Consider the following 25,750-nt stretch of genomic DNA (forward strand, 5'->3'; position numbering starts at 1 on the left):
ACAATTCAGCCCAGTTGTCTGATTTCAGGTTGGCAGTTACAAAGCCACACATAGAAGAACCTAGGCTGTTTTATGCAAGACACACATTCTAGGTCAAAACCCTTGTCCTGGCTAGTTGTGCATGGGAGCCAAGTACCACCGGGCTTTCCTGAAACCTTAACGTGTTCCCTGCATCCGCGAGTCACAGGTGGGTCACGGCCTGTGCTCCTCCTACACGGCAGTGAAGTTACGAGCCTCCCTCTGTTTGCGGATGCGATAATTTCATCACGGCTGAACACAGAGATACGATTCTTGTTACATGAGGTTATAAATAGCCAGAAGAATACTTTTGTGGTGTTCAATGCTGTGACCCACTGATGACCCAGGGCGCACTGAATGAGAACGTTTTCATGCTGCGTGTAGTGTGACCCACCGGTGACCCACGCTCGAGAACGCTCCACGATGTGCTGCCGACATAGGTTTGGAAATGCAACCAATATATATAGGGTGTTTCACCTTACTTTAGCCAGAGTTTAAAAATTTGTCAATGCACTCTAAGACGACGAAACAAAATGCATGTTGCTCACTCTCGTATGTACTTTCTCATGCTATTTTTTGTATTTTGCTTAATTCGATAATTAGTCGATTTTAGTTAGCCAACTTTTGAACCAACGAAGCTAACCAAAACAATTCCAATTAGACAGTTGCAGAGCAGTTTTCAAAACGTCCGAACAAATAGTTTCTGTCTTTCTACCCATTAAGTATTAGTGTTTTTCAGCTTATTGAAGGTGCCCTTGAAATACAAAAAAACACCACGTAACATGCCTGCTTGCGTGTCGTGATTGCAGTGCTCCAGACCACCCGGCCATAAGCTAGCGATGCCAATGGCAGAAATATAAAGTATATAATGTATAGCCAGTTTACATTTTTACTTGGTTTTAGCATTTCAAGCAGCTTAGATGACTATTTCCTGTATAGTGCTCGTGCAGAAAGCGTCCCCCAAATTCCCACATCTCATGTCTAGCGACTCCATTCCTTAGAATGAAAAGCATTCGCAGATGTGTGGTCGTGCTGATGCCCGCTGTGCTAGTTCACCCAGCGTAAAAAGTGTTTCCCGCACCCTGGTTTTAGACTGTGTGATAAAAGTTTTGGTTGATTTTAATTCCTTAGTTCCCATCAGTGTTGCGGAGTTGCCACTCCGGAATTGGAATGATTCCAGATTCATTCCACCTTTTGCAGATGCCGGAATGGGATGGGAATGGAATGACGACAACGCTTGGAGGAATGGAATGGGAATTGAATTAAGGGCCTTTTGCCCGGAATGGAATGGAATGGGGATTTTTTAGACGACGGTGTCACCATTGCTGGCGCCTTCCAGCTACTTAATTAGTCTGTGGCGACGACTGCGTCGGCATATCTCAAAGGTGACGAAAACGAGAACGCAAACCCGCTATCTCGAGTGACTGAATCCGCGCAACCTGCCGCAGCGTGTCAAAGTGAACTTCGACCTGCGCAAGCACGTGGTGCTGTTAGGTCGGCTCTTCAAGCTTCGGCAGGCTGCGGGTACGGAGGGAGGGAGGAAATAATGAAATATGCAATATTGAGGCATAGCTTCTCTGTACAACTGTCCGTGGCGCCGATGGTAGACCGGCGTCTCTCACACTGGCAAGCGCCGTGTAGCCAGGCCAGCAAGTGGGGAATAACGTGGAGAAGCAGAGGGGATACGAACGGCGCGCATCCGAAGCCGCGGTGTTTCTCACCGCAAGACGATGTTGCGAAGTCTTGGAGCTAACAATATAAAGCGTTCGCTCATGAAACATGAAACAACGAGTAGATAATTCAGAGACTTATCTACTAATGCGTAGCATTCTTACGCCGCCTGTCGTGAGTGTGGGTTTTTTTTTTCAGCCACATTTTTTTTAAATGCTGTCACACCAATTATCTTCATTTACATTATTACAACAATTACATTTGGGACTTTTCCAAAATCTGCATTATTTTGGAAATGCAGGGCGTTACATGGTTCATCATTTTCCCTAATTATTTTATATTTGTCTTCATTTTTTTTTTTCTTCAAAATTTCGTTCGAACAATTATGTCTATATACGCTATTACAACGATTGCAGGTGGAACTTTCGCGAATGATGCATTATTGTGGAAACAGCATGCGGTATACGATTTGACATTGTCCGTATTTTTTCAATATATTTCTTATTTTTTAGTTTTTCAAAATTTCGTCCTGCCAATCATCTCCATTTAGGTTATTACAACGAATACATTTGAAACTTTTACGAAATCTGCATTTTTGTGGAAATGAGGGCGTTACACGTTACGCCACTTTCCGTAATTTTTTTAATATTTATTTTATTTTTTGTTAGTTTTTCGAATTTTTGTGCGACCAGTTATATCCATTTACGCCATTACAGCGATTACAGGTGGAACTTTCGCGATATCTGCACTTTTATGGAAATGCAGGGCGTTACACGGCTCTGGTGTAGGAGTACTCGGCAAAGAACGCTACGCATTAAAACTGTTAAAGGTGTTCTGTGCCGCTGCCCTCCCGTCTCTCGCATTGGTACAGTAGTATTAGTGTAGTGCTCGATGCTGTATATTCACTTGAAATCATTCAAGTAAGCATTTAGAATACGTGTACATGTGAGCAAGCTCCGCGCGACATGTCTCTTAGTCATCCACAGCATACTAATGGCGTTGATACGACGGTACGCAAAGCAGATAGCAAGATAGCATGCGACGGACTGCGCAATGAAACGGAAAAAGCCTACATCAACGTAAGAGCGTAATACCTGTTTCATCTCGCGTCGCTCAATAACAAACCGTTAAAACCTACTAACATGCAAATACTATAATATATACTCAATCCATTACTTATTATGCAAAAAGGGGCAGTGCGACACTGAACCTTTTTAAAGCGAATGCTTTCTTAGTAGGACCGAGCACATCCTCTCAAAAATTTATTACATTACCCTTTATACCAGTTGCTCGAACGAAAAGCTCTGATAAGGTCTCTACACACAGCGCGTGCGTAAAACCGGGGACCGCAAATGAAGTCTCTGTTTTTCTCTGTCTCTCTGAAACTGGACTTCCATTGCGTCAAAACGCTTACTTCAAAATCGCAAAAAACGAACGGGTCTAAATGAGACAACACACGCTTCGATCATGAAAAAGGACTACAATAATGAACCTTTACCTTTATCTCATAAACCACGTAACTTTGTACATACATTTAGAGAGAGAGAATAGTCTTTAATGATACTGGTGAGGTTAGCCTGGCCAAGGCGCCTAGCTTGCTACACCAGATGTATGAAAAAATGAAATCAATGAACAGATGATGATAATGACTGTGATGAAGATGACGCGTTCATTAAGAGAGTCCTGTTTAAAGAGTCTGATCAAGTCCTGTGCTTCGCAGGAAAGACAATAGAGCTTTTGTCGCCCGAGATGCTCGTTTAGCGTTCGACCAAGGGCCTAGCACGTCACTTAGAGTTACCGTAAAATTCCGAGCAAGCGCCCCCACCCGTGCAAGCGCTCCCCCACCCCTTCAGTGCTAATTTCAAATTTCCGCGCCATTCCGGGAAAGCGCCCCCCCTCCCTCCGCGCAGTTATCACGCACCACGTGCAGGCAACACTGGCTTGCTGGAGCCAGTCTAAGAATCCAATCCAATCTGCTTCAACCGAACGCTACACGCCATGTTTGTTTGTTTTGGCAGTGGTAGGTCATGCATTCCTACACAGTTGCAAAGAAAATCGAGGTGACCCGATGGCACCGAGAGCACGGGAAAAACGTGCACCAGACCTCTCGACAGTTCAAGCTCGACCGAAAGCGCATACGTGAATAGGTGAACAATTTCGACAATCTCCTGCAGCAAAACTTCGGAAAAGCAAAACTTCGACGGAAGCTAAGCAACGGCGCCCCAGTGTTCAGCGAGTACGTGGACGATGCGCTGTTCGAGTTCTTAGAGCGCGAAAGAAGCACGGGACGCGCCATTAGCAACCGGCTGCTGTCTGAAGAGGTTGTGAAAATAGCAAACAGCATGCAGTTAGGTAACTTTGTAGCTTCCAGCCACTACATAAGCAGGTTTGGAAGCAGCGCTTCGGCATTGCAATGCGCCGCACCATGAACGAGAGCCAGAGGACGCCCGAGGAATCTGCGGAGGCATTAAGCGCCTTCCGGACTTCCACGAAGTTCCTGCGATGGTGAAATGACGTTAAAAGGCAACTTTAAGAAGCCGTCGCGGCAGCAGGTCCTTGTGGCGCACTGCTTCAAGGGGTGCGGCATTGCAAACGCAATCGATGGCTCCGAGGACGGCGACCTGCACGGCGGGCTGGCAGATGTCGGAGCCGTGGTGCCAGAAGACCGGGGCGGACTGGAAGACGAGTGCGCCGAACTGTTTTTTGCTACAGACTCTGAGGAGCCTTTCGATGGTTTCGAAAGTGACGAACAGCAGTAAGATCAAGCCGTGGCACCCGAAGACTGAGGCAGCAGAGTGCTGCGAACTTTTTTTTTTCTGCTGCTAAGTTTTCCAATGGTTTCCAAAGTAACTATCAGTAACATCTTTTGCGTAATAAAGTTCATCTTCCTAATGAAAGTTTAAAACCACGCAAACTGCGTTTTTTTTTTCGTAAAAACAATTGTCACCGCCATCTTGAATTTCGGTGCCGTTCCGGGATAGCGCCCCCCTTCACTTTGCCGGTAATTCCGCCTTGCTGAGGGGGGGCGCTTGCTCGGAATTTTACGGTAGTCCTCTAGAAAGCGGACGACCCAAGGACACTAGAAGGGACGTTCTAGCTGCTCTATACCGCGTACACTCACATAATACGTGGTTCAAGTCCTCGCGCACGTCACAAAGAGTTCAGAAGGGGGAAGCGGCCTGTTTCATCTTGAATCGAAAATAACTCGTGTAAGCGACATTTAGCCACACGCGGTGAAGAACCGCTTCGTTATGCTTGGAAAGTCCGTCAGGCATCCTAAAGGTCCCGTGAGGGTCTATGGAGTGAAGCGGCGCGTAACGTTGCGGCGCAACAGCCCACATAGATCGCTGAAATCTCCAGGCAGCCTTGGACGCTAGGGCAGAAGCATCTTTTCTGGAGAACGGTATCGGTATCACTGGCCCGAGCAGATCATGTGCTATCGATGCCGCAGTGTCCGCCTTGATGTTCCCAGTTATACCGCAGTGGGCAGGAATCCACTGAAGCTCTACATGATGGTGCATTTAGAGCTTGTAAGTGCAATGCATGGATATCAAGAGCAAGCTGATCTTTCTGGTACGATTTTAAACACTGAAGGGCCGCCCTAGAATCCGTGAAGATTGCCCACTGACGTGCTGGTTGCTCGATGATGTAGGCGAAAGCAGCACGCCGAGCGGCAAGTTCGGTGACCATGGACTTCGTCCTGTGGCTAAGCATTGCGCTATAGGCAGTACAGGAGGACGAAAACCAGATTCCTATAGCCGATGAGCTGGCTGTCACAGATCCATCCGTGTATAGATGGGTGTGGGCCCTGTATTTCTGAAAGATCAGTTCCAAGGCGAAGAACTTTAAGGCAGGTGTGGCGATATCCTTTTTGCGGGTAACGCCTGGCACTCCAGTAGTAATTTGTAGACGCGGGTACAACTAGCGACGGAGAAGGGTGCTGGTAATGAAGAGGCAAAAGATCTCGCACTTCAGTGGCTGAGCTGAGTGCTAATGGGTGACCTTGCTGCCGTGCTACAAATCGCAGTTGAGCGCGAAGGAGCTCCTGCGCGCCAAGAGCAAGTGGTGCCAGTTGTCGACACTCCACCATAGTTCCCACCGTGGATGTGGTTTTCGGAACTCCTATGCACTCCCTCAGGACCTGCGCTTGCATACTTTGCAGGACTCTCGCATCTCCTTTTGAGAGGGGGAGAAGAACAGGAAGGCTGTAGCGTAACAATCCTACGCACATGACGTCATACAGCCGAAGGAGAGACGGGACGTTGCATCCGCCGGCGTTACTAGATAACATGCGGAAAATGTTGACGAAGGACGCAAGCTTGTCTTTTATATAGCGGACGTGTTTTGACCAAGTCAGAGACCTGTCAAATGTCACACCCATTTAGATCGTTCGTAGTTGCGTTTACTTGCGAAAAATTGTCTCATGGGTTCGTTCTTCGCTTGCGATTTGGGTGCTTGAAGGTTTGACGATCGGTTAGAAGCACTTTCAGCGAAAGCTGGATGCACTTTTAGCTTTCGCGCTTCTTTCTACTTTCGATAGGACGGGACGGTAATTTTTTGCGTTGGGTAGTTGTTCTGTACGATATATGTAAACAACCTGTAACACCTGCCAACTTGGGTGACAAGTGGCACATTTTGCTTACTTTTGCAGTTTTAAACCCGTACGATAACGTAAGATACACGTTGAGTTTCTCGGCAAGTCCATAAAGCACCTGAGGCAATTTTTACGATGCGGAATTAAAGGAATGGAATTGAGCTTCCCATCCATTCCAGGAGTGGGAACGGGCTAATATACATCATTCCGAGGAATTGAAAGGAATGGAATCACGACAAATTCTAATTCCTCGGAATGGAATTGGAATGGAATGGCGATGCCCATTGCGCAACACTGGTTCCCATATTAACTTTCCTGACTCTTCTCCCGCCTTCAATTGGCCTTGGGTTTCTCCACTAGCATACCAGTCAGTGAAGCATCTCATTGTGCTTGTGTGGAGCGACTTGGACTTAGAGCTTGATACAGTCTACAAACTAACAAACTAAAGGCACATTCTTCCTGGCACAAACATGCCGTGACTTAGTTTCAACTGAGCGGCCGAACTTCGACGACCCGCCGGCCGCCGGCCGACTAAACGCTGGGCCGACTGATTCTGTTGGAGGTTCGGCGAGCCGTGCAGTAGCGCAGTCAAGCCAAGCCATTTTTTGACATCATACGAAACGTCATAGGAAATCGGCAAGGAGGATGCAGAGAGGAGGACAGCATTTTCGAATTGATTTTTCTACAGATTAAAGCCGCGTAAACACAGCGAGAGTGGTCGAAACATGGCCTAGAGGCCCCAGACTACAATTTGCACTAAAAATCCCGCAATGCTTACAAATCACTTCAGTGTCCCTTTAAGAATGGCCCACTGGTGGGTCACTCCGTACGTAAAACGAGACTTAAAGAAAGCATGCTGCAGCGAATGTGTTAATTTGAGGTCTTAAATATGTACTCACCTTCCTTTCTGTTGCGGGTGCTCTGTGTAGGTAAGTTTCTCAACAATGGAAATCTCGTTACAGAAGGTCAACTGAAATAAATCCCAGATAGAAAAATTTCAAACAGCTGGACAACAGCCCATCATAAAAGTGCTTTCACCAAGCTTGACAACTTTATCACGTAAAAAGAAAAAAAAAATCAGTATAAGCACGGCAACATGCGAGGTAAGTTTCAAACCAAAGATTTCCTCGGCCGGGCACGACGCCTCGGGATCCGCCCGCTACCTAGCGCAGGTAGTTAGACGAGGTGCGGCGAAGCCCTGCGTGGCCTGACCCGCACCTTTCTCGCAGGACGAATCAATAAAGGTCATTTCTCTCTCTCTCTCAGCCAAAATGATTTCATCAAATGAACGGAAGTTTTAATTGTTGTTTGCTAAAATGAGTGGAAATATTGCTTGCTGGGACAACTAAACATACGAACAGCCCAACAAAAATTGAACCCATTTTCTAGCACACAGTAAGAGTTTGCCTAGAACAGCATAAAACCGTGGCTTAAACACAGTGGCATGCCCCACTATAGAAAAATACTGCAAATACTGACACAGTAATCATGTTTCACCTACCTTCTCGAAAATAAACTGCTAATAGTAAGAGAACACTAATTCGGGAGAAGAAGGAGTAAACAATATTATATAATATTAATGCAACTTTTATGTGCTGACACTCGCAACGGACTAAAAAAGGCTGGGATGACGACTGATCACCTGACGTGTTTTAAGCAGTGCCAAGTAACGAGACAAGAAGCCAACAGGGCATAGGCTGATATCTGGTGCATGCCGTGTCAGCTCTATTGTCTGTCATCACTTTGCACCGCTTGAAACATTACGAATTACTACCAACTCGTTCAACTCGATGTAAACAGCTCACCAAAGCCAGCTGTCACCGTCGTAGCCATCAATCAACATAACGACCAGCAACAAAAGGTAGTAACCCGGCACACACAACCAATGTATGTATGTATGTTTGTGGTTTATTGGCACAAGGGTTTCTAAGACCAAAGAGCGCCAGAACTATGTTACGTGATCTTTCAGTAGTCATGTTTGTGCTTAAAATATGTATGAAATGAGTATATATCCTAAAATACTGTATACATGGGTGTAGAGGGCCTGTCCACTAAAGCATGAAGATGTTCATAATGGTGGCTGAAATGGATTATGGGTGCGACGTGATGCACCTCGAGCCAAAGAGCATGCGACAAGAGTGGGCCTCCCGTGCGGACAAAGGAAGTATGAGGGGCCTCACTCACTGCTTGTAGGCTCTGAGGTCACGCACTGTACGAGATGAGTTTTAAAAACTTGATGTCTGCAAGATAACTTAAAAGACTTTTGTTTGTATACATAGGTTCATCTCCTAAAAACAGTGAAGGATGTAGTGGAATGTTGTAGGTATATATTTTAGGGAAATGCCGTTTTCTGGCTTCATTGCAGAATGTGCACTCAATTAACACATGGAGGACGGTGAGCCGTTCCCCACACTTGTTACAAACAGGTGGGAGTGTGCCATTCAAAAGATATGCGTGTGTAGCGTAAGTGTGGCCTATTCTCAGTCTGCAAATGGATACTTCAATGAATCTGTTTTGTTTTTCTGTTGTGTATCTTCCTAGGTTTGGTTTTACTGAGTGGAGCTTGTTGTCTGTGTGTGTGTCCCACATGTGCTGCCAGCATTTATGGATTCCCCTCCGGATTACTGGTTTCAGATCGAGGTGAGGGACCTGCGCTACATCAACACCACTACAGAGGGCCGCCAAAGTGGCGTTCTGGTCAGCAATTTCACTGCCCAGAATGCCACTGTGTCCAGGGATCCAGCAAACAAGTATTTTTAGCTTTGACTTATAGGCAGTTATAAGAGCTTTAAAAAGGCGGTTTAGAATAACGTTTTTTGTGGGCTTAAAGGAATCCAATGCAGTTACTACGCTTAGGGAGTCTGTGTAGATGACTGATTTTTGTATTTTGTTCTGTGTAATGTGTTCCACTGTGATTAGAATACCATAGGCTTCTGCTGTAAAGATGCTACAATTTCTGTTCAATGTCCTTGTGCTGGCAAAGTCCGGGCCATGTGCAGCACAGGACACAGAAGAAGAAGACTTGGAAGCATCTGTGTAAAAAGAGGCACATGGATATCTGTGTTGTAAACTTAAGAAATGCTGTAAAATCAATTCGCGGGGTGCACGACGCTTGTCCATTTGTTTAAAGGATGTGTCACAATGAATAGTTGACATGTCCCAAGGTGGGACTATATCGGCGATACAGGTTTTTATGCCATCATCTAAAGACACCCCTATCTCCTCTGCAAGGCCTTTGACATGCAAGGCTACAGGGGCAGGGATCAACGGGCGCGCTAAATACAAATGGGCGGATGAGATTTCATTCACAATAGAATTGCATGGGTGATTCGTCATAGACATTGTCCTAATAGCATAGAGGAGTGCTGTATAAGCACGCTGGTGCTCTAGGCACCAGTGGTCGCATTCTAAATAAAGACTCTGGATTGGACTTGTCCTGAAGGCTCCAGAGGCAAGGCGAAGGCCCAAATGTAGTACTGGGTCTAACATTTTTAAGGCAGTTTTAGACGCAGACCCGTATGTTACACTTCCATAGTCTATACGTGACCTAACTAAACTCACAAAGAGACGTAGAAGGCAGTCTTTATCAGCACCATAAGACTGATGTGACAACACTTTTAAAATGTTAATGGTGTTTAGGCATTTTTGTTTGAGTTTCTTTAAGTGCTGTACGTACGTTAGTTTTCCGTCAAGTACAACACCTAAAAACTTATGTTCTTTCTTGACAGCAATCCGTTCTCCGTTCAGTGTGACATCGGGTTCTGGACGAATTCCACGCTGTCTTGTGAATAAAACACATGTACTTTTGTGAGGATTCAATTTAAAACCATTTTCTTCCGTCCATTTTGCAAGCCTGTTCACACCTAACTGTATCTGCCTTTCACATATGGACTGATTGCATGACCTAAAGCTTATTTGGACGTCGTCAACATACATTGAGTAGGAGATTGAGGGTGGCTACGATTTCCCAAGTGAATTCATTTTAATTATAAACAGAGTACAGCTTAATACTCCACCCTGGGGAACCCCATTTTCTTGTATGTATGTTCTTGATACCACTGTCCCTACTCTTACCGTAAATGTCCGCTCCGACAAATAACTTTCAATAGTGTTTAGCATATGTCCAGACACACCGAATGCCTTGAGATCAAGCAGTATGCCGTAACGCCAAGTTGTGTCGTATGCTTTTTCTAAGTCAAAGAAAACAGAAAGACAGTGCTGTTTGTGGATAAAAGCATCTTTGACATACGACTCAAAGGTAACTAGCTGGTCAGTTGTGCTTCAACCTGATCGGAAACCAGCCTGACAACTGTCCAGGATGCCGTTATATTCAAGAAAATGCATTAGCCTCTTATTTACCATTTTTTCAAAAACCTTTCCTAAGCAACTTGTCAGAGCTATTGGTCAGTAACTGGCAGGTAGTGAGGCATCTTTCCCTTGTTTTAATACGGCTACTACAACTGCTTCTCTCCAAGCTCTCGGAAAGTATCCCGCTGCCCATATTTTGTTGAACAAGTGCAAGAGTGTTCGGAGAGTTTCTGGGTGCAGATGTTGTATCATTGTGTATGATATGCTATCTGCCCCAGGCGCTGAAGCCTTACATGTTCCCAAGGCGACCAAAAGCTCTGTTATGGAAAATTCGGTGTTGTATGGTTCGTCAGATCTTTTGTTATCACGAATTGGTTTCTTCTCCATAGATGTTTTGTGTCGTAAGAAAGCATTCGTGTAATGAGCAGAACTCGATACATATGAAAAGTATTTCGCAACTGTGTTTGCCTGGTCCTCTAGGGTATCGCCTGTACTGTTGATCAAAGGTGGGGTGTGTGTTTTCCGTCCATTAAACTTTTTAATTCTGTTCCATACTTTGCCTGCATCTGTGTATGAGTTGATAGAAGTTACGAAAGAGCGCCAGCTATCCCTTTTTGCTTGCTGGCGAATGCGTCTTCCTTGTGCTTTTGCACGTTTGAAGGAAATCAAGTTTTGCGTAGTGGGGTACCTGCGAAGGACACCCCACGCCTTATTTTGAGCCTGCCGTGCAAGCCTACACTCTTCATTCCACCCCGGCCTCCTAGTGTTAGGTGTGGCACCAGATGTTTGCGGAATTGAGCCCTCGGCAGCATGAAGAATGTGTGCAGTCACCAGTTCACAGGCTTCGTCAATGCCCAAATAGCTTAAAGACGTGTATGAAAGCTGAGATAATTGTTTAAATTTTAACCAATCAGCACCAGATTCCTTAAACTTTTTATGGCAGATGGAACTGTTACGGGCTTTATCAATGCCTTTCAAGACGACAGGGAAATGGTCGCTCCCATAGGGGTTGTCGTCCACTTCCCATTCAACAGCCGGAAAGAGGACAGAAGAGCCGATCGCCAAGTCTATGTGTGAGTATGTATTGTGTGTAGTGTTGTAGTATGTCGGCTCTTTTTTGTTAAAGAGACAAGCTCCGGATGAGAAGAGGAATTTTTCTATCAAGCGGCCCCGGGAATCTGTGCGTTCAGATCCCCATAGTGGGCTGTGTGCATTCAGGTCACCTACGAGTAGTAACGGTTCCGGCAGCTCATCTATGAGAGACTCAAATTCAGAGCTAGATAAACGATATTCAGGGGGAATGTATAGTGAGCAAATTGTTGTTAATCTGTTGAAAATAATTGCCCGGACTGCAACCGCTTCTAGGGCGGTACGCAATTGAAGAGATTGGCAAGGGATAGATTTTTGCGTAATTATAGCTACGCCACCAGAGCAGTGCGTGCAGCTATCTCTGTCTCTCCTAAATACTGAGTATTGGTTCAGGAAATTGGTGTGCTTAGGTTTCAAGTGTGTCTCCTGTAAACATAGGATGGCTGATTGCGTTTTGTGTAGGATTTCATATATATCATCTAGGTTTTTAATAAGGCCCCGGCAGTTACACTGTGTAATTATTTGTGCTACCATAAATGTTTAGGGACGAGATTTTACCTGGTGTAGATGAGGACTCGGGCCGGATGTATACTATCTATCAGTTCTGACTTGGGCCTGTGACACGGGTGGCTGGTGGCTTTTTGCCTCGCCCCGCCATGGTGCGCTGTTCTCTCTCCGCCTTTGGCACTGGCAGAGACGGTGTTACCTCCATGTCATCATCTGAGTGGTGTGACAGTGACGAGATGGAGTCCTTGCGGGCTCCACCTCGGGATATGTTCGAAGTGGAGGCAGGAGCCCCTGCCTTCCCCGACTGTTTGTTGGACACAGAAGTGGTCGTGGGACCGACCACATCTACGTCCATGGCCGCCTGCAGTCTGGCAGCCGGAAGAGGAGGATTGACGGCAGAGCCGTCACTCCTCACACTCGCAGCTAACACAACACTTGCGGGCGCCACAGGTGTCGTGTCGGATGGTTGGGCTGCCTTGGGCAGCATCTGGGGGGGCTGGGGCGGCACCAGGTCTGCTTCGCAGTACTGGGTGGCCACCGTGACTAGACGCCGCTCCGCCCCCCGGCGAGCTGCATCGGCATACCTTTGCGAAAACATTAAGTGTTTCTGTCGTGCTTCTTGATAGGTGATGTTCTGGGTGACCTTCATGTTTATGATTTCTTTCTCGGCTTTGAATTTAGCACATGACCGAGAGTATGCAGCGTGGGGTTGTTCACAGTTGGCACATTTCAATACGTTAGAAGCACAGTTCTCTGAAGGGTCATGATGTCCTGCGCACTTGGCGCATGTCAGTTTTCCGCGGCAGGTGCTAGTACTGTGCCCATACCGCTGGCACTTGAAGCAGCGGCGTGGGTTGGGTATGTAAGGTCATACATTGCAATGAAGGAAGCCTGCAGTGACAGACTCCGGTAGGATACTTCGGTAAAAAGTTAGGATCACATGTTTCGTTTTTACTTCTTTGCCATCGCGTCTGATCATTATTCTTCTTACCGCAGTGACGCCCTGGTCACGCATGCCCTCGAGGAGGTCAGACTCACTTTCATTGAGCAGGTCCATCTCGGAAATGACGCCCTGCGAGCTGTTAAGGCTCCGGTGTGGCGTTACAGCTATTTCAAGGCCAAGTAAGTCGGTCTGGTTCAAGAGACTATCAGATTGTTTTTTAGTAGATAGTTCTACAAGCAAGTCCCCCGATGTCAGCTTCTTTGCCTTGTAGTTCGCGCCAACTACACTCTCAATGAACTTGGCAATTAAGAAGACCGACTTGCAGGTAACTGGAGATTCCTTGTTCTTAGATTGTATCACTAAGAAGCGAGGAAAGTTGTCCGGGGTGTTAAATTTCATGTTGGGCAGAGGTTTGAAAATTACATCGGTGCGGGCCCTTTTTGGGGCCTGATCATTTGGAAGAGAGGGTTTCGAAAATACCATGCGACATAGTATAAAGCAGGGAACTGGGGTACCTTCTTCTTTGACGTTACCCTGCTGGTCAAAGAGGTCCCGGAGCTCCCAGCCTGATAGACAGACAGGGAGCCCATCGGCCGGAGCTTGACCAGGGCTCCGACGGCCACCGTTTACGGCTTCTAACCCTTCACCTTTCACTTCTCGCCACGGTAGGTAACAGCTTAAGTATGGGGGGCTCGGGGTACGCGGTGTCGCCACTCACCGTCACCAAGATTACTCAAGGTGCCCCGTGCGGGGCACACAACCAATGTAAGCTGAATGCTGTCTGTTCTTTGACAGAATTGAATGCATTCAATCAGCAATTACTCAGGACTTGGGAGAACTTGCTCAGCACACTCGCCTAGATTTTTCCATCAATGACATGGCAAGTGAACAGAGGAAAGCTGTTCTCATAGACGCCAGCTACATGGTACCATAATACCTACCCTAGAGCTCACCTGGGCCAACTAAACTGGATGGATGCTGACACATGCAGCAGCCTTTCTGGCCTGTGTAAGACAAAGGATGGCTGAAACGATTTCAGGCTTTACATCGTAATTGATAAATTCAATACAGATATGAAAAACTATCTGGCACTAATTCAACGATTATGAGTACACCGCTGGGCTGAAAGGCCAGATTTTCAAGCCAGCATGTGCCACTCATAACAAATCTAGTCTCCTTAAGTGTCTGCTTATTTCACGATTTGTTACAAAAAAAAAAAAAAAACAGGAGATAACAAGTTCAACAAGAAGTCTTCATGCATCTACAGCTGAAATGATGCAAAGATATGTTAGCAGCACCACTATACTGCAGCCCTTCCTAATGCAGTGCAAAGCTACCTTAAATGTTATTTACGGCGGTTCTGTGCTCTCATTCAAATAAGCAGTCATAGTTTTTGATAACCTTAGTCCATACTTCACCATATGCATCACTCAATTTTTTTTAGTGCTTCCTTTGCACTGGTTTCAGAACCTGGATAACACTTGCCCCGGTGTTAGTTACAAATACTGAATGGCATGTATATTTAGCACTTGTAACATTGTAAAAACAATAATTAGTGAGAATTTAAGTTGCAGCTTCGTGTGACATCAGAACTCTTCAGCCATTACAGCACCACAGCAAGCTTGAAATGCATGTAACGCGTGTAAACGACTGCATGTAATGGCATCAACTCCTTGCCTGGGCTCATCGGGATGTTTTCATGAAGCCAAGTAATATCCTAATTCAGTCATTATTGATCATGCACCCTCCAAGCTGATGTCTAAAGCAGCAAAGTTTGTGAAACAAAACAAATCGCCTGTGTTATAACCTTTCTTTTTTTGTTTCCACTTCAAGGCTACGAAAGGTTGAAAACTTCTTCAAATGGCTCGAGAAGAATGAAATAGTAAAATAAATAAATAAATAAATAAATAAATAAATAAAAGACGACGACTCCTAGCCACATTATAATGGTGAAGGCACGTGTGATGGCTCGCATGAAATTTTAGCATTACCCCAGATATGAAAAAACAAATTGTCAACAGCATAAACTTTGTGCAAATAAAAAACTAAGACAAGAAAAAAAGAAGCGGCTAACACAAGCACAGGCCATCAACTGCATTCACAGTGCCATGCACCTTTCATAGGATGCCACTTGTATTCTGTTAGGGGCGAAGCACCTCAGGGGCTCGGGCTGTCGGTGTCTCCTGTCATCTCATGTAGTCACAGTACTAAAACACCGGCACACTCGTTTTCCAACGCCTCGCACTACTCCTTAGCATACTTCTTGGCATGATGCGGCGTATGACACGAAGACAACTTATGGCCAGTCTGTCTTTCATATAATTGCGCAAATCTGATTAAACGCAAGAGACAGCGCCACCACCTCAGCAAACGCGCGATTGCTCCTCCCACCGGCGCTTCTCAGGCGGCCAATCAATGCGCACCGTGTGGCAAGAGAGGGACTCGCAATCTTTGAATACACTTATACACTGCATGCTTCACCCCTCACCAGGTTTCACGTTAGTGGAGATGGCCCGGGATTTTTTTTTCTTTCCTTGATTTGGAATTTTTCATAAACCAGCACCTAATTTTATTTTATTAACTGTACAGGTGCTCTTAAAGAATTCTTGCATCGCAGTTTAGAGACAATTGTATGGCAGAAAGTAAAACATCTTCTGGGAAGGTAGATTTGCCAAATCTGATAAAATCCTGAAGGATGCATGTACTAGCACAAATTTTAAACATACAGCTAAGAGATGAACACCCCTGCACAGGTGCATTATCAAGCACAGGGTGAAGCACCTAGTGCTTTCATGTGGTTTTCTATTAAAGATCAAGAAAAAAATTGTGACCAAACATAAATTGTTACATTTCATTTCACAGCAGCACATACTAGTAGCCACCCTTTAATTCATATGTACTGCTGGTGTCAAATGGCATGCCATTAGAAGCACTTATAAATGCGGTTTTGCGTGCTGAACATTCACCTGAGCAACACCTTGGCTATGAAGCAAGCCATAGTGGAGGGCTACAATGTGCCTATGGCTCTTCTGGGGGGTGCTTCAATCTTGACACCTGAACATTTTTGCTTTTGCCTCCATTAAAAAAAAAAAAAAAAGCCATGAGCACGAATTGAACCTGCGACCTCATCCTCAGCAGCTGCCAATTTACCATGGCGAGTCTGTTGCAAATACCTAGTCAAATGTTTATTGTTTACGGAAGTTTCCTGTCATTCAAAGAAAGTTTCAGCTTCGAAACGGCTAAATAATAAAGAAACCAGGTGAATAAAATATAAACCATACTGAGTGTTAAAAGCCCTATTAGGAGGGAACCTGTACTTTTTATGCCCTACCAGTCCTGAGATTTTGCATTCTCTTTACGGCATGCAGCTATACAACAGTTTCCAAACACAGTCTACTTCCGTTTGCAGCTGCATGTGACAGGACTATTTCCAGCATTTGCCAATAACCTAGCTCCATCCTGAACGCCATGCAGCATTACGATAAATAGTGAGGCCTCCATTTTGGTTTTCACCGTCCCTGTCAGCACTGTACTAGCAGCACGTTACTATTTTGCACAATGCTTTGTCCCTTTACAAAGTAATGCAAAATTGTCCTCGAACTGCCTTCAAGCTTTAAAGTGACAATATTACAGTTCTTGCCTAGTGGAACGTTTACATCCCCGGGGAACTTTTGAGCAGCAAATGGCACAGCCCACTGCACTCACGTTTCTAGACAACATGGTCATGGTACGACGTGCGGGATCCACCACGGAGTGTTCGCTTGCGTAGCAGGTTCGGTCAGCACCCAGGATCTGCACACAGAAGTGTGGCAAGTTGGGCGTGTTGGGAAGACACCAGAAACGGAACCAGCGCAGAAGACACAGAGAAGAAATACACAGGACAGTCACTGGTGCACACAGGTCATTACATCCACAGCGCAAAAATCAGTACGCATAGCAAAGTTTTCCAGGGAGAGAGGGAAAGAGCTGTGTGCATTTTTAAGCAGCTTAGAAATGCTCACAGGTTCAGAACTCTTTCCCTAGTAATTACGCATGGTTGCCAAGAATACCTACAAGAAGACAGCATGTATTTCAAAAGCCCTGCGATGGGTTACTTTTCAATGCAAATCCGAACACGAGGTAGACTCATACGGCCTGCCCTCATTTTTACAGATAAGGTCACAATGGGTGCTCGTTCTTAACGTGACATTGAAAGCAATACACACACTTGCTCTATTTGAGAGCTTGCTCTGTTTTCACAAAAAAGAAAAAAAAACCTCAGATGTTCAAACAAAAATATTCAAATTCTGGGGTTTCATGCAACAAAGCTACACCTGGGCTATGTGGTGCACCATACAGGAGGGCAACAGATTGATTTGAACCACCCAGGAACCTTTAACATGCATCAAAATATCAACACACAGGCTGCTTTGTTTTTTGCCTCCATAAGAAAAGCGGCTGCCATGGCTGGGATCAAACCGACGTCCCCAGCGTCGGCAGCACGATGCCTTAGTCGCTGAGCCACCGCGGCAGTTGGATCCCAAATATCGTGAAATTTTGAAACTTCGCACTACGCACCACCAGCAGTGACATCAAGGGCAAGTACCAAAAGTAATCAACATGTTCGAAGTTAACTTCAGTTAACTTCAAACAGATCCACAGGCTTTACTACAATTACGTTTCATGGTGGTAGCTTTTGTCTGCGACCACCAACTGCACCAACTGCAGTCGAACCTCGTTAATTCGAACTCCGAGGGGATAGAAAATGTGTTCGAATTAGCCGGAGTTCAAACTAGCAGGGGTGCCTTTGATTGGCGGTCAGCGCACGCACGCTACCAGTATTAGAAACGCATGCACGATAAAGCAGACGGTATTGCGCGTCCTTTGGAGTGCCCTTTCAATAATTACGTGCTGCGAATGAAAAAAAAAAGGCGCAAAAAAATAAAGGCAGCCCCCATGGGAGAAAGAAAAGGACCACGGCCCCCGCAAGCACGCAAAGTAAGGTCACGTTTTTATGCCAGCTGCTTCAGTCTGCGCGGAGCAAGCACGCGGTTACGGGTTTAGGAAGCTGCAGAGGCTAGTGATGCATTGAACTTCGGCCTTCACGAAAAGTAGTGTGTGTGGACGGGCAATATTGTTCGAATTAACCATGACATGTATTTTAGGTTCGAATTAGTGAGAGTTTGCCCCCATTCAAATACATGTCACTTTGCCGGAACCAATAGAGCAGTTCAAATTATCCGGTGGTTTGAATTATGCGACTTCGAATTGATGAGGTTTGACTGTAGTTTCTGTGGCATTATAAGGGCGATAGAAGAAAGTGGCTGATGAGTCACCCTAATTTCACCCACCTATTTTTCTTATTACCTAGTTTCATTTGTTGAAGTGTGCGTTAAACTTGGCACGATCCTTATTTTCATGTGGCAATATTTTGCATTAACAATTCATATCTTGCCTCAGTTGCCCCTCTAACCCACCAGTGCCTACAGTACTACCAGAGCCCTTCAATGCTTTACTGGTCACAAAACTCCTTTGTAGCTTTATGGGCAAGCTTCATATGCTGCCTTTAGCTGCCACGCAGCGGCGCCACCATCCGGATAGGGGCACTTCTCGAGCAGTGGCGTTGCGTTGGCCAGAGTGACGGAGATGCAGTCAGTTTGGAGTGTTTGGTGCGAAAAGGACGCGCAGGGAGCTTCTCACGCTGTTTATTATCATGCGACTTAATTAGTGCATGTACAGGACGATGTCAAACACAAGTAGTGTTTTGAGCTGCAGTTCTGGTACAAGGCTACAACGGGAAAGGGCTTCCCTGTTGCGTTTATCCAGCGACGGAGAGCAGCATGAGAAATGGAAGCAAGCCATTCTGTGGCTAGAAACGGGTGACTTCAGCTTCGACTCCAAGTATACATGCGTGTCCGAGAAGCATACTGACACCACTACGTTATCCGTACCGATTAATTCGCTCTCAGAGTCGATGCAGTGTCACTGCAGAGCGCCAAGCCTAATGCCGTCCCGAGTGGCTTTACAGCCTGTTTCAAAACCCGTTCACACTTGCGACTGGAGCAATTTTTGTTGCTCTAGTCGCATCACTCAAGTCACTCCAGTCACGGTGACAAAAAGACAGCAACACGCCCAGCAGGTGGAGGGGTAAAATCAGGCTGACAAAGCAGTGATCGAACAAAATCTGCCTTTTTGCGAGCCTCCTGCCGTATACGACACTTGGGGAACTTTTAAAGACTGATTTTGACTTACTGGCAACTTAGAGGTTGGCTGTTAATTACCCACTTGCAAAGTTTCACTGCTTTGTTCACAGGCTGGCACGTAAAAAAAGGTTTGTAATGTTGTCTTTGTGCTCTTACTTTCCACATTCTTTTATACCACCAGGAATAAATTTATTGTGTTTACTCTGAATCACGCTGGTTTGCCTGCCTTTCTAAGACTTGGAGTTTCTATTTTTTTTAAACCTGTGGAAAAATCTATTTTGATGTTCCCTTGCACCTTCACATCTGCAACGATTTAACAGCTTTGGGAAGACACAGTGCACCATGTCTTGCCATGTTTCCGTCCCTTGTCTTCCTTCCACGGACTTAAATCCTTGGTAGTGTGGGCCAACAATATTGGGCTTTCACTATCAGTATTATTCTCTTTCTGGTGCGTTTTGTGCATCATAGCACAATTAAATGAATAATTGTATATTCTGAAAGACACGTATTTGCTTTTTTCAATTCATTATCAAGTAGCATCCCCGAACTACGCAGCGTCCAATCTTTATAATGATTATAACTTCTGCATTAGGAATAAAAATTGATGGAAATTATTTAAAAATCAACACACACAATGATGCGCTAAAGCCTGAGGGTGCGGGTGCAGTCATTGGCTGCAGCAGGAATAAGCAGAGGGCAAACTGGGAACTGGGGGGGGGGGGAAGATCCACCCATGAAAGGAAGACAGTGTATGCTTGCAAACATTGGACGACTATGGCAAAATTTTCAGTTAAATCAGAGCGGGTGACCAAATGCAGCGAGCATTTGCATGCCGAGACCAGGCAAACATCGCAGCGGTGCACGCTGTCCCTATATAAAACGGGCGCCGACGTTTCATGACCGGTAGAAGCATTGAAGGACTCTGGCACTACACAAGAAATAATTCTGGTATGATTTGGCTAGGTTCATGAAAAGCTTGTTAATTTATTAGCAATTATTATCCTTCAGGGGCCTGCAACATAAGCACCGTAATTCACGAGATAAGGTTTCCTGAAGAGCAAATGTTCCACAATATGCAAGTACAGCATTACTTATCCCCAACTTATACGTACTCGTAAGTTAGTAAATTTTGAGCATGCATGACAATTTGCCAAAATTGAAAGTATGCAAGCGATCAATGCATTACTACCTTTTACTGAGAACAGGTTAATAGGCCCCAGAAATTAATTCAAGACTAAAGAGATTACCCAGCTCACGATGTGCAGCACAAATTTTTCATGTGCATTAGCTTTGGCGCACAGACATCGTTATATCACTGTTCTGCCAATTAGAAGGCAATTAGACTACGTTTATACAAACTCCAAATTCCAGAAATTGCCACTAGCCCCTCACAGCCCTTCGCACAAAAAGTGCACAAGGACAAAATGCAGCTCTTTCAACAAGCAATACAATTTTCTTGCTCACTCTAGAGCCACTAAATAAGCCACACTTCATCTACTGGCTCTGGCTCACTCCTATGATTGCTTGAGTCACAGCCATCACACTGCTCTGTGTGATGTTCCAGGTTATGCAAGCGTACAAGAAGCAACAATTTTTCAGCCTCTCACCTTTGCCACGGCTTAAGTTGTCATCATGCACATAGTTTGGCTGTTTAGTACCCACATCTAGCATGTTAGTGTTTTAAAGTAGCTAGTTTTTTTAAACACACAGCATGAATAACGAAGCACTAGTGACAGAAACACGCAGGACGGGCACCGATCCCGCGCATATCTCTCCCCACGCTGTTGTTTTTCACACTGTGTGCAGCAACATAAATCTGGACCAAGTGGCCCAACTCGTTACAGTGCTACTATATACAGTTGCCCTCTTGGCTTCTTACTGACACGGCTGAAATATAAACCTGGGATGCACCAACGTCAGACTCTTACTCTTTGTGCCCATCCGGGAAATCCCCAGGCTGTGCTGATCAGGCGGTGGCTCTTGAGAATGCCATTGTGCACCTTCCGGTCGATGACATCAATGCCGACCACAGCAGGATTCATGGGGTTTGGGTACTTTCGCCATGCAGCCTGGGCCACCGTCTCCCATGGGTGGCTGCACAGTGGACAACACCCAACTGTCAGATAGCACAGCACAAATGAAGCAAGCACAAAAAATTAGGAATGGTGCACACTAGCCAAATGTTAGTCCACTAAGGCTGACCATTAGCTGATCGCACAATTACAACAATTCGACAGGCAAGCCACAAGTGGCAGTGACTGATGGTCATCACACTCTTCACAAGGAGCACTGTCCTGATTCTCTTTGGGACTGTGATCTAGATCTGTCTTCTGTCGTGTTACCCGCTTCTCACTAATATGTATGTCTTTGTAGCAATGTCATGATGCCTTCGCTTTTTCCTGTTCGATATAACCTGTATGGTGGCATAGTGGCCGCAGCCAAAAGCAGAGCAGATGGTTGACAAGGTACGCTGCTGCATAAGTTTCTATGAATCTCACTCACGCCATTAGTATGTGCATTCTTGATGAGGATGTTACCTGAGTCGTCCCATTCTATCCTCTCAAATAGTTCCTTCCACAGGCAATTAAACCGGATTTCTACACGTCTACTCTGATGGAGATACTGAAAGGTACTGGGTTTGAGAGGGACGATGCTGGGCCACTCACTCCTTGTGTTATTGCGGCAGCAAACTGAGAATGAGCCTTTTTTTTTTTTTTTTTCCCTCTACTGCGGTTCGAGGAGGAGTAAAGATACCTGCCGAAGTAGCACTAGCAGCCGTGCTGTAAGGGAATCATTTGAAATCTATGTGCAACGGCCAAGTGCCCACACAGGATTCCCACTGACATGTTGTTACTTTTTTATAGGGTGTATTCACAGGGCCTTGGACTGCGCGGCGGCGCTACCTGCGCGGCGGCAGCGACGCCATATTTGAGGTTGCACTCCGCCGCGCGGGCAGCAGGTTCCCCGACGCGAAACGTTGTTGCGGCGTGGTGCTGGCAAGAACGCTTGTGGGGACGGTGTTTCTCTCTGCGTGATTCGTGTCTTTGAGAATGCCTGGTCGTAATGAGTAGCCAGCATTGTTTTCGCTGCGAAATTCCGGATGCGCTGTTCACGTCTCCTACAACCGCAGACCCGAAGCAGGCCAAACGACAAAAGCAAGCGCGCCGTTTTTTTTTGTTTTTTGTTGTTGTTGTTTCGAAGCGAAGGCCAGGGCAGTACTTGAAGACGGTATGATTTCGCGCGACGAATGCAACTGTCCGATGGTTTGACAGGCGCGGCCAGCGGCGTGCATAACCCGGTCCATTTTGGCGATTTCGCGCTAACTCGGTGTCATCCCTGTGCGCCGATCTCCTTATTTGCTCCGTTGCTTGAAGCAACCGTGGTGCAAGTTGAGAAAATTTCTTCACACAAGGCTGCGAGGATACTTGATGTGGTGGTGGCGTGCGAGATGAGGAGCTCGTTTTACCGTGTCACACAGGCATGTTGCGCGCTTCTTGAGGAGTATGAGAGACGGGGAAGTGCTCTGGCGACAGTGTTCTGTGCATTGAACGCATGAAGGTCGTCCATTTGAGCTCCTAATGAAGCGGAACAATTACGCACAGGGTCTGGGTGGAAACCATCGCGAGGCAAGTACGTACGTGATAAAATTAGGTATGGTGGCGATGACAAAGATCCCACCTATGATTTTCAAGTCTTTTCCTTTCGGTAAAGACGAAGCGGAAATTATAAGCAGAACAAGATTATGGGACACGCTTTGGCTACTTCGAAAGCAGCACAGAGACAGGTGACAAAGGCTGCTCTAGTTTGTCCCTGCATACGGTAACGTTTTAGTCTCTGCGCTGTTTTTGAAGTAGTCATGTACCCAGCGTCAAGCTTTAGTGTCTGATCACGTAACACGCTTGGTCATTAGAGAACAGTCGATGGCGACGAAGAAGAATTGGATCAATTTGGATGCCCGCAATTACCTGGGAAGCGATATTGCATGTACGCGTGCGTTCACCTCACCACTTGAAGTAGCCCATGTTGAGGCTGGGAGACCAGTATGGTTCGTCTCATCCATAAAGTACACCGGCTACCTTAATTTGTGAATATTTTAAGCATGCGAATGTTTCAAGCATGTGAAGAGGTGTGAGGTGAAAGCTCCGACGCCCATTGTCCCGGGGCCCACCTGAATGAAACGGGCTCCAACAGATTCGGTACTGATTAGCCATATTATCGATAACTTCTTTGGGAATTCGTTCAATGAAGACAGACAGCCTTCAAGCACTGCCCTAGCCGTCGCTTTGAAACAGCGAAAGGAAAAAAAAAAAAAAAAAAACATGGCGCGCTTGATTTTGTCATGCGGGTGCTTCGGGTCTGCAGTTGTAGGAGACCAGCGCAATCCGGATTTTCGAAGCGAGAACAATGCTAGCTACTCATTACGACGAGGCATTCGCAAACCCACGAATCACGCAGAAAAAACACCGTCCACACAAACGTTCTTGCCAGCAGCACGCTGCAAACCATGTTTCGCGTCGGGAAACGCGCTGCCCGCGCGGCGGAGTGCAACCTCAAATATGGCGTCGTCGCCGCCGTGCAGGTAGCACCGCTGCGTGGCCCAAAGCCCTCTGAATACACCCTATAGTTCAAGCCACAGGAGAAATACTGGCCCTAATGCACCTGCATGGGAAAAATGAAAAATAACAACAGCCAGTATTGACACAACCGACTGGAGATGAAAATAATGCATGCTTTCATTGAAGTGTGAGATAATTGTTGAGACAGTTGAATGCAAACTGCCCACCTACACATCGCCTTTGTAACTGCACAAATATCATGCACTGATTAAAAGAGCAAGTACATAACATTAAACACATTTTGCAGCTGCTTATTCAGAGAATTTTCGGCATTGCCAGACTAAGACATAAACAGACGTGCTTTTTGCTTCATTTCAAGGTACTTTTAAGCAAAATTAGTTTCTTTTGTGTGTACACGGGGGGGGAGGTTTCGGCATTGCCAGACGAAGACATAAACAGACGTGCTTTTTGCTTCATTTCAAGGTACTTTTAAGCAAAATTAGTTTCTTTTGTGTGTACACGGGGGGGGGGGGGGGGGAGGATAGGGGGAAGCGAGAAGGGGACGCAACAAATGAGTGATATGCGTGTGTTGCTGGTGGTGAAAAAAGCAGAAGTCTGAGAAGGAAGCCCAGCAGAAACTGGCAACCACTGTATCAAGGAAAGTTCAACTGAAGCAATTATCATAAATACTAATTAAATCGACAATAAGAGCGCCAATCAATCTTGGCTAAAGGTCGGGCCTAAGCTACACGAAGAGTGGACGACACGGGTTCAGGAGCAAACGAGCGGCCGTCGAGAGGAAACGTGTAAACACGCAAGCGGAACCTTACCAGCCATATCAACATGCCTACGCAAGACCGTGACGTCACGGTGTAGGCTAACGCTCCAACGCACGAATAGCAAGAATGTACTCAACTTTTGCCTGGGAAGCGGTGTACTGAGATAACACTCCGAGCTACATCATCTCCAAGTCGAACTATACGCCATATGAGGTCCACCTTGAACGACATTACCCAACCAAAACGTCAAGCTACCGATGAGGCAAAAGGCCCCACGATCGACATGGCTGTTTGACCGGAACGGACCGCACCGCTGATTTATTTTAAGGGATCCAAACTTTCAATCAAGCGGCAACAAGTGAGAATTTTTCACGTCGCAAGACTGAACCGTGCGAGATACAAGCTTTCATAAGTCAAGCTTTCATAAGTCAAGAATCAATCGTGAAGCTACTAACAACGCACCTTAGCCCGGAAGTTTGAATGGGCTATGGAAGTCTGGCCAGACTCTGGAGCGAGCGGCGTTTTAAGCGCACTCTTAATATGTGATCCAGTGTGCCGCGGTTGGAGCATTACTAATACCTAGTAAAGACTATCGTGAGGAGAAATCACTGTTAAGTAAACACAACTTGCATCAGACTCCCAAGGTCGAACGCAGCGCGCACTCACTTGAAAGTGTGTTCGGACGTCCAGATTTTCATTTCAGGCCCTCTGCGCTAGTCGAAGCTGTTCGCGAACTGTATTAAGTGTCCCAAGACGCTAATGTCTACAGTAAATGCTACGAATTCACAGGGAAGTGTTGCTTTTGAATGAATCGGGACTGGCGTGCTGCCTACGGCTCCCGGAACCTGCGAGTGTTGGTGGAAAAAGGAAGGTGCCGAAGCCGTAAGGCCAAAAAGCTGCCTGACGCACTTCCGGCTAAAAATTGCAGTTTCGGTTTCGGTTTGATTTTGAGTGTAGTGTACTCCCAATCTTTGCGGTAACCCATGACCGCGAATTTGGCCGGATTAACAAATGGCAACAAAATAAATGAATTCAACTCCTTTTATTGGCTATGAATAGTCTGGCATGTTTCCTTACTTCTGATCTGAAGCGTGACTTATTCA

General features: G+C 45.9%; 1 protein-coding gene across 1 annotated transcript in view; it reads right to left on the bottom strand.

The window, feature by feature from the left end:
• The window catches only part of Slmo (PRELI domain containing slowmo), a 33,761-nt gene extending 8,247 nt beyond the window's left edge, over positions 1-25,514 (bottom strand). The window contains exons 1-4 of the mRNA XM_077686359.1: positions 25,314-25,514; positions 21,241-21,406; positions 16,836-16,922; positions 7,183-7,253 (exon numbers count right to left, since the gene is read on the bottom strand). Of these exons, the coding sequence (XP_077542485.1) occupies positions 7,183-7,253; positions 16,836-16,922; positions 21,241-21,406; positions 25,314-25,345 (356 nt within the window). The 5' untranslated portion in view covers positions 25,346-25,514. The remainder of the gene's footprint in view (positions 1-7,182; positions 7,254-16,835; positions 16,923-21,240; positions 21,407-25,313) is intronic.
• Between the last annotated feature and the right edge of the window lie 236 nt (positions 25,515-25,750).

This window comes from Haemaphysalis longicornis, unplaced genomic scaffold (assembly GCF_048455015.1).
Source record: "Haemaphysalis longicornis isolate Haplotype H1 unplaced genomic scaffold, Haemaphysalis longicornis Haplotype H1 scaffold_1, whole genome shotgun sequence".
Classification (NCBI taxonomy): domain Eukaryota; kingdom Metazoa; phylum Arthropoda; class Arachnida; order Ixodida; family Ixodidae; genus Haemaphysalis; species Haemaphysalis longicornis.